Source organism: Dryobates pubescens, chromosome 21 (genome assembly GCF_014839835.1).
Source record: "Dryobates pubescens isolate bDryPub1 chromosome 21, bDryPub1.pri, whole genome shotgun sequence".
Taxonomy (NCBI): domain Eukaryota; kingdom Metazoa; phylum Chordata; class Aves; order Piciformes; family Picidae; genus Dryobates; species Dryobates pubescens.
The window spans coordinates 3,337,035-3,349,524 of NC_071632.1; the positions used below are offsets into that span (position 1 = coordinate 3,337,035).

General features: G+C 49.9%; 1 protein-coding gene across 1 annotated transcript in view; it reads left to right on the top strand.

Annotated features, from left to right (window-relative positions):
• PLXDC2 (plexin domain containing 2) overlaps positions 1–12,490 on the top strand; it is a 369,954-nt gene that overhangs the window by 207,395 nt on the left and 150,069 nt on the right. Inside the window, exon 4 of the mRNA XM_054171328.1 lies at positions 5,420–5,489. Coding sequence (XP_054027303.1) covers positions 5,420–5,489 — 70 coding nt within the window. The remainder of the gene's footprint in view (positions 1–5,419; positions 5,490–12,490) is intronic.

The window sequence follows — 12,490 nt, forward strand, 5'->3', positions numbered from 1 at the left end:
AGGGAAAAAGGGCAGAAACTGACCTTTCAGTCAGCTGTATAGGGATGCAGGATTTTGGGGAAGAAATACAATGATTACACCTTCCTGGACTCTCTGCTCCTTCTGGAGGTTTGCCCTTTGTGCCTCAAGCTGCCACAAGATATGCAGGAGTTGATTACTCCAACCCTGAACTAGATGGAGGATCACCTCACGTTCCAAAAACCATTTCCCTGCCTCCTCAGTCCCTTCTATCACTTGTGAATTGAACAAATAATTTTATTCCAGTGGACTGAAAAATTCCTGATTTCTCTTCCTAAAAGATCATAGAATCAATAAGGTTGGAAAAGACCTCAGAGATCATCAAGTCCAACCTATTAACCTAACACCTTCTGGCAACTTAACTGTGGCTTTAAGTGCCACAATGAATCCTTTTTTGAACACCTCCAGGGATGTGGACTCCACCACCTCCCTGGGCAGCACATTCCAATTACTCTTTCTGGGAAGAACTTTCTCCTCACCTCCAGCCTAAACTTCCCCAGGCACAGCCTGAGACTCTGTCCTCTTGTTCTGGTGCTGGCTGCCTGGGAGAAGAGACCAACCCCCACCTGGCTACAAACTCCCTTCAGGCAGTTGTAGAGAGCAATAAGAATACAGAATTAACCAGGTTGGAAAAGACCTTTGAGATCATCGAGTCCAACCTATCACCCAGCACCATCTAATCAACTAAACCATGGCACCAAGTGCCACATCCAGGCTCTTCCTAAACACTTCCAGTGATGGTGACTCCACCACCTCCCTGGGCAGCACATTCCAATGGCCAGTCTCTCTTGCTGGCAAGAATTTCTTCCTCACCTCCAGCCTAAACCTTCCCTGGCACAGCTTAAGACTGTGTCCTCTTGTTCTGTAACAAGTTGTCTGGGAGAAGAGCCCAACCCCCACCTGGCTACAACCTCCCTTCAGGGAGTTGTAGAGAGCAATGAGGTCTCCCCTGAGCCTCCTCTTCTCCAGGCTAAGCAACCCCAGCTCCCTCAGCCTCTCCTCACAGGGCTGTGCTCCAGACCCCTCCCCAGCTTTGTTGCCCTTCTCTGGACACCTTCCAGCAACTCAACATCTTTCCTACATAAGGCCTTCCCCTGAGCCTCCTCTTCTCCAGGTGAGGTGTGCTTTCCAGCAGCAAAAGTCAATCCATGTCTTATTTATAGTGGCTGTTACAATATTGCATTTTAAACCCTGCTTTAAGTCTCCTTGGCTCTTTATTGCAGTATTAACCTAAGCAATTGCCCATAGTCAACTCCTTTTGCACTGCCTGGTGTTCAATTATCACTTTCTGGTGGAAGTCAATGGGAGATCACTCTCTGTCTCTGAGTTGGCATAGAAACAAAGCTTTATTGTGAAGATCTTTATCCTGATGTTGATATTACAGCAGTTTAGAAGGCTGCAAAAGGGGCAGAGTTTACTTTTGGAGCAGTTTAATGGTTGTTCTGTTACTGAGAATGTTAATGCTGATAGGTAGGATGTGCAGTAGGCTGTGAAGGGAAGAGAGATGCTTAGGTGAGGAAATGGATCTTTTTAAGAGTGTTCTTGGAAATGATACTTGGTAGAGCAAGGCCATAATTTAAATGGAGTGCAGGCATAAGCCTAGGAGCATTTCAGTTAGAAAAGACAAGAGGCCATGGCTCGAAGCTGGAAGAGGGCAGATTGAGCCTGGAGGTCAGGAAGAAATTCTTTCCTGTGGGGGTGGTGAGACTCTGGAACAGGTTGCCCAGGGAGATTGTGGATGCCCTCTCCCTGGATGGAATCAGGGCCAGGTTGGATGAGGCCTTGAGCAACCTGGGCTGGTGGGAGGTGGCCCTGCAGTGCAAGGTGATCTTTAAGGTCCTTTCCAGCCCAAACCCCTTCTAGGAATCAAGACCAACCACTAATCCACCACCTCCATGTCTGTTAAACCATGTCTCAAAGTGCCATGTCTATGCATTTTTTAATCCCTCCAGGGATGGTGACTCCAGCACCTCACTGTGCAGCCTGTTCCAGTCCCTGACCACTCTTGCAGCAAAGACATTTTTCCTAATCTCCAACCTAAACCACCCTTGGCACAATTTCAGGGTCATTTGCTTTTGGCCTACCACTACTTCAACAAGGCTGGTGAGAGGCCTTGAGCACAATCCCTATTGAGGAGAGGCTGAGGGAGCTGGGGTTGCTTAGCCTGGAGAAGAGGAGGCTCAGGGGTGACCTCATTGCTCTCTACAACTACCTGAAAGGTGGTTGTAGCCACGAAGGGGTTGGTCTTTTCTCTCTAGCAACCAGCACCAGAATAAGAGGACACAGTCTCAGGCTGTGCCAGGGGAAGCTTAGGCTGGAGGTGAGGAGAAAGTTCTTCACTGAGAGAGTCATTCGTCATTGCAATGTGCTGCCCAGGGAGGTGGTGGAGTCCCCATCCCTGGAGGTGTTCCAGAGGGGATTGGATGTGGCACTTGGTGCCATGGTTTAGTCATGAGGTCTGCGGTGACAGGTTGGACTTGATGATCTTTGAGGTCTCTCCCAACCTTGGTGATACTGTGATACTTACTTGGGAGAAGAGACCAATCCCCACCTGACTCCAAACTCCTTCCAGGGAGCTGTAGAGAGCAATGGGTTCTCCCTTCAGCTTCCTCTTCTCCAGACTAAACAACCTCAGTTCCCAAAGCCTCCCCTCACAAGCCCTGTTCTCCAGCCCCCTCACCAACCTTGTTCTCCTTCTCTGGACCTCATCCAGCACCTCAGTGCCTGCCTTGGAGTGAGAGCACAATGCAGAACTTCAGTGTAAACCTCAGCACTGAAAACTTTTGCCCATGGTGGGAGCTCATTTGTGTGCAGCTAATTTATGAGCTGTCTTTTGCATATGCCACTTGGATTAGAACTGTTCCCTTGTACATCCATATTTATGTATGTACAGAAAAGGTCTTTAGCCCCTACCCAGTCTGATTAACACAATGCAAATGAATTTTGCATTCCAATTAGGACCAACCAAACAAAAAAACACAGGGAGCTAATCAATCCTGTCAAAATGCTGTCTTCTGCTTAAGTGGAAAGGAAATCTAATTTCAAGTTGCTGTAAATCTTCAGCTGTTAATTTCATGCTAAATCTATAAACATTTCTGGCAGAGGTAAATAGAGTCATAGAGTCAGTTTTAGTTGGGCAGGACCGTTAAGCTCATCCGCTCCAACCGTTCTTTAACTCTGCCGAGGCTGGGGCTCAGCCATGGCCTTCAGCACCACATCTCTGCCTCTTTGAGGATGGGATGGAATGGGATGGGATGGGATGGAATGGAATAGGATGGAATAGAATGGGATGGGATGGAAAAGAATGGAATGGAATAGAGTAGAATGGGATGGGATGGAATAGAATGGAATGGGATGGAATGGAATGGGATGGGATGGAATAGAATGGGATGGGACGGGATGGAATAGAATGGAATGGAATAGAGTAGAATGGGATGGGATGGAATGGAATAGAATGGGATGGAATGGCATGGAATAGAATGGAATGGAATAGAGTAGAATGGGATGGGATGGAATAGAATGGAATGGAATAGAGTAGAATGGGATGGGATGGGATGGGATGGGATGGGATGGAATGGAATAGAAGGGGATGGGATGGAATGGAATAGAATGGGATGGGATGGAATGGGATGGAATAGAATGGAATGGAATAGAGTAGAATGGGATGGGATGGAATGGAATAGAAGGGGATGGGATGGAATGGGATGGGATGGGATGGGATGGAATGGGATGGAATAGAATGGAATGGAATAGAGTAGAATGGGATGGGATGGAATGGAATGGAATAGAGTAGAATGGAATGGGATGGGATGGGATGGAATGGAATAGAAGGGGATGGGATGGAATGGAATAGAATGGGATGGGATGGGATGGAATGGAATAGAAGGGGATGGGATGGAATGGAATAGAATGGGATGGGATGGGATGGAATGGGATGGAATAGAATGGAATGGAATAGAGTAGAATGGGATGGGATGGAATGGAATGGAATAGAGTAGAATGGAATGGAATGGGATGGGATGGAATGGAATAGAATGGGATGGGATGGGATGGAATAGAATGGAATGGAATAGAGTAGAATGGGATGGGATGGAGTAGAATGGAATGGAATAGAGTAGAATGGGATGGGATGGAATGGAATAGAAGGGGATGGGATGGAATGGAATAGAATGGGATGGGATGGGATGGGATGGAATGGGATGGAATAGAATGGAATGGAATAGAGTAGAATGGGATGGGATGGAATGGAATGGAATAGAGTAGAATGGAATGGGATGGGATGGGATGGAATGGAATAGAATGGGATGGGATGGGATGGAATAGAATGGAATGGAATAGAGTAGAATGGGATGGGATGGAATGGAATAGAAGGGGATGGGATGGAATGGGATGGGATGGGATGGAATGGGATGGAATAGAATGGAATGGAATAGAGTAGAATGGGATGGGATGGAATGGAATAGAATGGGATGGGATGGAATGGAATAGGATGGGATGGGATGGAATGGAATAGGATGGGATGGGATGGAATGGAATAGGATGGGATGGGATGGGATGGGATGGAATAGGATAGGATAGAATAGAACAGAATAGGATGGGATGGGATGGAATAGAATAGGATGGGATAGGATGGAATGGAATGGAATGGAATGGAATGGAATGGAATGGAATGGAATGGAATAGAATAGAATAGAATAGAATAGAATAGACCAGACCAGACCAGGTTGGAAGAGACCTGCAAGATCATCACATCCAACCTATCATCCAACACCACCTAATCAACTAACCCATGGCACCAAGCACCCTATCAAGTCTCCTCCTGAACACCCCCAATGATGGTGACTCCACCACCTCCCTGGGCAGCCCATTCCAGATGCCTCCAGGGATGGGGATTCAACCACCTCCCTGGTGGGAGCCACTGTTCCAGTGGTTGAGAACTGCTTCAGAGAAGAATTTTCTTCTAATGTCCAACCTAAACCTCCCCTGGTGCACCCTGAGGCCAATTCCTCTTGTCCTGTTACTAGGCAGAAGAGACCAACACTCACCTGGCTCAAACCTCTTTGCAGGGAGCTGTGCAGAGGAATGAGGTCTCCCCTCAGCCTCCTTTTCTCCAGACTAAGCATCCCCAGCTCCCTCAGCTGCTCCTCCCCAGGCCTCTCCTCCAGACCCTTCACCAGCTGTGTTGCCCTTCTCTGGTCACACTCCAGCACCTCAATGCCCTATCAAGTGTTTTGGGACTGCATGGAATAGCGATTGGCAATTCCCAGTTCCGAACAGCAGGGCTCCAGTGAAAAATAAACAGCCAGGCAGCTGATGTTTGCAGGGGAGGAACTGTTCTTTTGGGGTTCTCTTGCCTTTTTAGCACAATCTCAATTTTCTTTTCTGGTGTTGTTCCTTTCAGAGAGTCAACCTGTCCTTCGATTTCCCATTTTATGGCCATTTTCTCCGTGAAATTACTGTGGCAACTGGGGGTAAGTGGCTTTCTAACCATTTACTTGGAGTTGTGTGAGAAGAGTTTCTTAGAGGTGCTTAAAATACCTTTCCCCCCTCTCCCCACAGAGGTGAAGAGGGAAGCTGCAGCATTTCTTTAGGAACTTGTGCCTTCCACAGAAGGCAAATGACAAAATGCTGACGTGGTGGAACCCTTCCAGTTGCTGGAGCTCAGCTGTTTTAAAACCCTCTCAGTGTCAGACCTCATGGCATTAATCATTTTCTAGTTAGGTGTTCCCCCCCCAAATCTTTATGTGTGTGTGTGTGTGGAGCAGCTGCACTTGTGAAGATCATGCTGGAGCCAAAAGAAGGAGGGAAACATAGGTTGTGGCTGCAGAAGGGTAGAGGATTAACAGATGGGAAGTGCTGCTAGAAGGGTGTAACTTGTCACCTGTAAGGCAAACCTTGGTGTGATGTGTGTCTACAAAAGTACCATGGTGCTGCTCTCCTCCTTCCATGGCTTAAGACAGGAGGGATGGCACAGCCCAGGCTCCTGGGTTTGTAGCTGTGGGCACCATGGATGGCTTGTGGTTAGGGTTCTTCCTCCCACAACTAACCCTAACCCAGCACTGCTTGCACTGATCTCCTGCTCCAGGAACAGCCACCTTGTGCTTCCCTCCTGGTACACCTCCTTGAAAGACACAGGGGAGACCAGAGGAAAATGAAATGATGTGGAAGGCAACATGTGAGAAAAAGGAGGAGAAGTAGTAATGCTCAGACAGTGGAAATGGGGAGGCAGAGCGCAGCATCACAGATGGTGCACCCACAGCATCCTTGAACTTGGCCACAAGGTGCTGGATACTGGCTGGTGAGGAGAGGTGTGACAGGACAAGCAGACAGAAACAGGGACCACCATCACCAGGACCTGTCCCTGGTTGTGGTTCCTCCTTCTCATGCTCTGGGTGGACAGCTGGCCAGGGTCAGGGGACAGCAATGTTTCTCTGGGGCTCTGAATGGGGAGGGTAGGAGTAAAAGATTAGGGAAGAATTTCAGCCAGTATCTGAACCAGAGCAGGAGCTGGAACAGAGGCTTCTGTCATGCTCTGTGTCAGGATCTCCATTTTGCTACCAAAGGATAATACAAGAGCTGGCCAGAGGTGACTGAAAGCTGATAGTAAATGGTTGATTGGCACTCAGAGGGATAAAAAGGATGCAGAGGTGTGGGGTGACCTCAGTCCCAGGGTTTTCTCTTGTCGACAGTTGTGATGCTGATTTGGCTCAGATGAGCCATGAACTACTGATTGCTGTTTTGAGACTTGTCTGATTTCCATTCTGCTTGCCTCTTGGCTTCATTTTGGTGCTTGACCACTGATGCCCAGCTCTGCATTCTCTTACCCAAGGAGGTTCTGCTGGGTGGGCTGCCAAAATCAAGTGCATGAAAGAATGAGGTGGGATGGAGCCTGCACAGCTGAAACAGCAGCAGTGGGGACAGTGTTCATGCTTCAAATGTCTCTTTGGTCTTACTGCTGGGCTTCACAAGGTCATTCTTTCTCCAGTGTCCTAGTTTTGAGCCAGGAGCTGCCCAGGGCAGAAGGACAGGGAAGATCTTTTAGCCCTTCCCAAGGAGTGAATGAAAAAGCTCCACACTGGACTGGGAGTTCAAAGGGAAATTCTATTTACAAAGATATTCAAAAGGCATTCAGGTAAAAGGAAAACATTCACAGGTTAGGCTCAGTTCTTCACCTGAGCCTACCAGGCCAGAACCTTCCAGAGCCTGCCAGAAGCCTCCACCCCCTGCAGCCTCACAGCCCAGGAGCAGCCAAACTGCTGCCCCCAGCCCCAGGCTTCCCCAGGCCCTGGGCTGGGGCTGGAAATTCACTGCCAGCCAAGGCCAGGAGAAAGCCTCTGCCCCACACACCATAAGATAACAGCACAGGGCCTGAGAGGGAGAGAAGAGAGAGAGCTTTGGCTGTGCACTGCCTGCAACAGAGAGAGAGAGGGAAACAGAGCAGAACAGATTGCAATGTCCTGGGACAAGCTGCCTGTGCCCCTGGGGCTCTCCAGCCTCTGGAGGCCTTTTCCTTGTGGCTGTACCTCCTGTCCTGTGGTGTGCCCAGGTGGCTAAGAAGACCACCAGCAGCCTGGCCTGGATCAGGAATAGTGTGGCCAGCAGGACCAGGAGAATGATTGTCCCCTGTAGTCAGCACTGGTGAAGCCACACTTCAAATCCTGGGTTCAGTTCTGGGGCCATCACTACAAGAAGGACATTGAGGGGCTAGAGTGTGTTAACAAAGCTGGAGAGGGGTCTGCAGACAGGGCTGGTGAAAGGAAACTGGGGGTGTTTAGTGTGGAGAAGAGGAGGCTGAGGGAGACCTCATTGCTCTCTACAGCTCCCTGAAAGGAGGTTGGAGCCAGGTGGAGGTTGGAGTGAGGTGGAGGTTGCTCTTTTCTCCCTAGTCTCAGGTGATAGAATGAGAGGAAATGGCCTGAAACTGTGCCAGGGGAGGGTTGGGTTGGAGTTCTGTCAGGGGTTGGACTCCATGACCTTAGAGGTCTTTTCCAACTGAAACAACTCTGTGATTTTTTCCTTTCACGCACTGCTTCCATTCAACCTCACAATCAAGCACACCAAAAAAGAGAGAGAAAAAGTTAAGCTCAAGCCAATAATGACTTTTAAAATATTATCTGGATTTAGCCTATTAACTGTGAGTCATCCTGTCAGTCCAGGACAGGATGCAACCCTTCCTACAGCCTTTATGATTCCAAACCCCATTTGGGCAGGGGAGATTTATTTCTGTCCTGACCCTCAGAGAAGTGTTTTCTTTTGGCTCCGTTTGCAGATGTTGTTACCATAAGTCATTGGTGATGCAGTGTGGCTTACAGCCCAGCCACAAAGGATGGGGACAGGTCCCAAGGGCTTTATATGCTGTATGGTCTACTTAGCAACCAAGGTTTTACAATGGCCTTACTATTATTAGGGATCTGGAACATCTCCAGAGGTTATGCAGAATGACAGAGGCAATGTGTGCGGCAGTCCCCCATGCCCCATGTCCACTTCCTGGAGAGCAGGATATGATTAGTTATGCTAATGACAACACTGCACACTGGTTTTACATCCAAAGCATAAACTAAATAACCTCAATAAAAGGGAAGGTGAGGGCAATGGCACCTTCATTCCCTCTCCCCAAATGATATGGATGTGCTGGAACACATCCAGGGACAAGGGTGAGCAGAGGGCTGGAGCTGCTCTGCTCTGGAGACAGAGTGAGAGAGTTGGGGTTGTGCAGGCTGGAGAGAAGGCTCCCAGGAGACCTAATTGTGACCTTCCAGTATGTGAAGGGGGCTCCAAGAAAGCTGGGGAGGGACTTTTGAGGGTGTCAGGGAGTGATAGGACTGGGGAGATGGAGCAAAACTAGAAGTGGGGAGATTCAGATTGGCTGTGAGGAAGAAGTTGTTCCCCATGAGGGTGGTGAGAGCCTGGCACAGGCTGCCCAGGGAGGTGGTGGAAGCCTCCTGCCTGGAGGTGTTTGCAGCCAGGCTGGATGTGGCTGTGAGCAACCTGCTGCAGTGTGAGGTGTCCCTGGCCATGGCAGGGGGCTTGGAACTGGCTGAGCCTTGAGGTCCCTTCCAGCCCTGACAGTTCTGTGATTCTGTGCCTGTAGTGGCAGCTGCTGTGGTCAGCATTGAGTGCACCAATGGATTTTGAGAGGTAATGATACCATCTAAAGGTAGCTAAGAGCTTTATAAAAGCATAATAGCTTTTGTGGTTGATGTCTTGGGCAACTCAAGGCTATAATCTGTTACTAACAGTTGTTGGGAAGCCAGCAGGCAGGGAAGAGACAATGGAGAGGAATATAGAAGCTCAAGCCCAATGATGCCCTAAAGGCAAGTCTGGTGATCAGGTTATTGTGTGGAGCTGAAGGCATGGGGATGTTTGAAGCTTTGTGCAAAATGTTGCTCCAGGAGGCATCCTTGGTGAGCAGGATTGAAGTCAGGAGCTGCAAAGTTGCTCAACCCCTGCTGGACTCACACTCAGATTGCAGGTTTCTAGGTGGATATCAGATTGACAGGCTGCATCAGGTTGGAAGGGACCCTCAAAGGTCATCCTGTCCACCCCTCCAGCACTCAGCAGGGACACCTCCAACTGCCCAGGGCCACAGCAAGTCTGATCCTGAATGACTCCAGGGATGGAGCCTCAACCACAACCCTGAGCAACCTGTTCAGTCTCTCACCACCCTCACTGTGCAGAACTTCCTCCTGATGTCCAGCCTAACTCTGCCCTGCTCCAGTTTCAAACCATTGCCTCTCATCCTATCCCCACAGCCCTTTCTGAGCAATCCCTCCCCAGCCCTGCTGTAGGTCCCCTGCAGATATTGAAATGCAGCTCTAAAGTGTCCCCAGAGCCTTCTCTTCTCCAGGCTGAACAACCCCAATTCTTTCAGCCTGTCTTCATAGCAGAGGTGTTCCAACCCTCTGATCATCTTTATGGCCTCCTCTGGACATGCTCCAGCAGATCTATGTCTCTCTTCTGTTGGGGGCCCCAGAGCTGGGCACAGTGAGTTAGGTTTTTACAGAGATTAAAGCTCTTGGCTCCAGCCTACCTTTTAGACCCAGTCCTGACAACAGAATGAGATACTCCATTCCTGTAGGCACTGGGAGAGCATGGTAGCATAGAGACCTGGCAGGATTTCAACAGCCTTTGTGCAGAAAACAGCATCAGGAAGCTATGTTGTGGAAAGCCAGAGTGCATCATGCCAGCATGAGCCCCATTATAAGGAGCAGAGCGGAGCCAAGCCCTTTGTCTTCCTGCCACCATCACTTTGCTGCAGCCCCAGCCTGCCTGACCCCACTCAGGTCATGAACTCCACAGCAGTGGTGCTGCCTCACACTGAGTATCTGTTCTCTGAGGCTAAGACAGCATCACAGTACCACAGTATCACAGTGTCACCAAGGTTGGAAGAGACCTCAAAGATCATCAAGTCCAACCTGGCACCACAGACCTCATGACTAGACCATGGCACCAAATGCCACGTCCAATCCCCTCTTGAACACCTCCAGGCATGGGGACTCCACCACCTCCCTGGGCAGCACATTCCAATGGCTAACAATTCTCTCTGGGAAGAACTTCCTCCTCACCTCCAGCCTAAACTTCCCCTGGCACAGCTTGGGACTGTGCCCTCTTGTTCTGGAGCTGGTTGCCTGGGAGAAGAGACCAACCCCCACCTGGCTACAGCCTCCCTTCAGGTAGTTGGAGAGAGCAATGAGGTCTCCCCTGAGCCTCCTCTTCTCCAGGCTAAGCAACCCCAGCTCCCTCAGCCTCTCCTCACAGGGCTGTGCTCAAGGCCTCTCCCCAGCTTTGTTGCCCTTCTCTGGACACCTTCAAGTCTCTCAATGTCCTTCTTAAACTGAGGAGCCCAGAACTGGACACAGGACTCAAGGTGTGGCCTAACCAGTGCAGAGTACAGGGCACAATGACCTCCCTGCTCCTGCTGGCCACACTCTTCCTGATGCAGGCCAGGATGCCATTGGCCCTCTTGGCCCCCTGGGCACACTGCTGGCTCATGTTTAGGCAGCTGTCAATCAGCACCCCCAGGTCCCTCTCTGCCTGGCTGCTCTCAGCCACTCTGACCCCAGCCTGTAGCTCTGCCTGGGGTTGCTGTGGCCAAAGTGCAGCACCTGGCAGCCAAGATTGCTTCTGTCCTCCCTCCTCTCGTGGTTTTGCCTGGAGCAGGAGGCCTGCACTAGTGGAACCTGCAGCAAATACACACACACACAACAAAAGGTGTTTGGAAGGCAACCAGAGTTCACCAAGGTGAAAGCAAAGCAAAAGTCTTCCTCAAGGAAGGGCTGGCAAGGCTGATTGCTACTAGAGGCACCTGAGATGTACATGGTGACAACAGCTTTCCTTGAACCCTCCCATTAGGTTTGATTCCCAAAGGCAGTAACTGCCTTGCAAGACAGAGCTCCCTGCAAGCATTAGCATGCTGATTGTGATGGAACACTTGAATGTTTCCCTAGCAAATTCATTGCAAGTAATTATGAGGTGAATTTCAATTAATTATGACATCACCAGTGAAATCAAACATCCAGGAGTGAAAAGCACCCTGCTGCTCCTTGAACATCCCCAAAACATAGCAATAATTGCATCCAGGAAAATAAAAGTGGAAATCTGTATCCTGGGCTGCATCCAAAGCAGTGTGACCAGAGGACAAGGGAGGGGATTCTGAACATGAGCCAGCAATGTGCCCAGGTGGCTAAGAAGGCCAAGGGCATCCTGGCCTGCATCAGAAAGAGTGTGGCCAGCAGGAGCAGGGAAGTCATTGTGCCCCTGTCCTCTGCACTGGTTAGGCCACACCTTGAGTCCTGTGTCCAGTTCTGGACTCCTCAGTTTAAGAAGGACATTGAGAGACTTGAAGGTGTCCAGAGAAGGGCAACAAGGCTGGGGAGAGGCCTTGAGCCTCCTTGAGAGGAGAGGCTGAGGGAGCTGGGGTTGTTTAGCCTGGAGAAGAGGAGGCTCAGGGGAGACCTTCTTGCTCTCTCCAACTCCCTGAGGGGAGCCTGTAGCCAGGTGGGGCTTGGTCTCTTCTCCTAGGCACCCAGCACCAGAACAAGAGGATACAGTCTCAAGCTGTGCCAGGGGAGGTTTAGGCTGGAGGTGAGGAAGAAATTCTTCCCAGCAAGAGAGATTTGCCATTGGGATGTGCTGCCCAGGGAGGTGGTGGAGTCACCATCACTGGACATGATGATCTTTGAGGTCTCTTCCAACCTTGGTGATACTGTGATACTGTGTGAGGTGTTAAAGAAGAGCCTGGATGAGGCACTTGGTGCAATGGTTTACTTGGTTAGATGGTGTTGGGTGGTAAGTTGGACTCAATGGTCTCAAAGGTCTTTTCCAACCTGGTTAATTCTGCCCCTCCATTCTGCTGAGACCCCACCTGCACTTCATCCAGTTCTGGTGCCCCCAGCACAAGAAGGACCTGGAGCTGCTGGAGAGGGTCTAGAGGAGGCCACAAAGATGATCAGAGGTCTGGAGAACCTCCCCT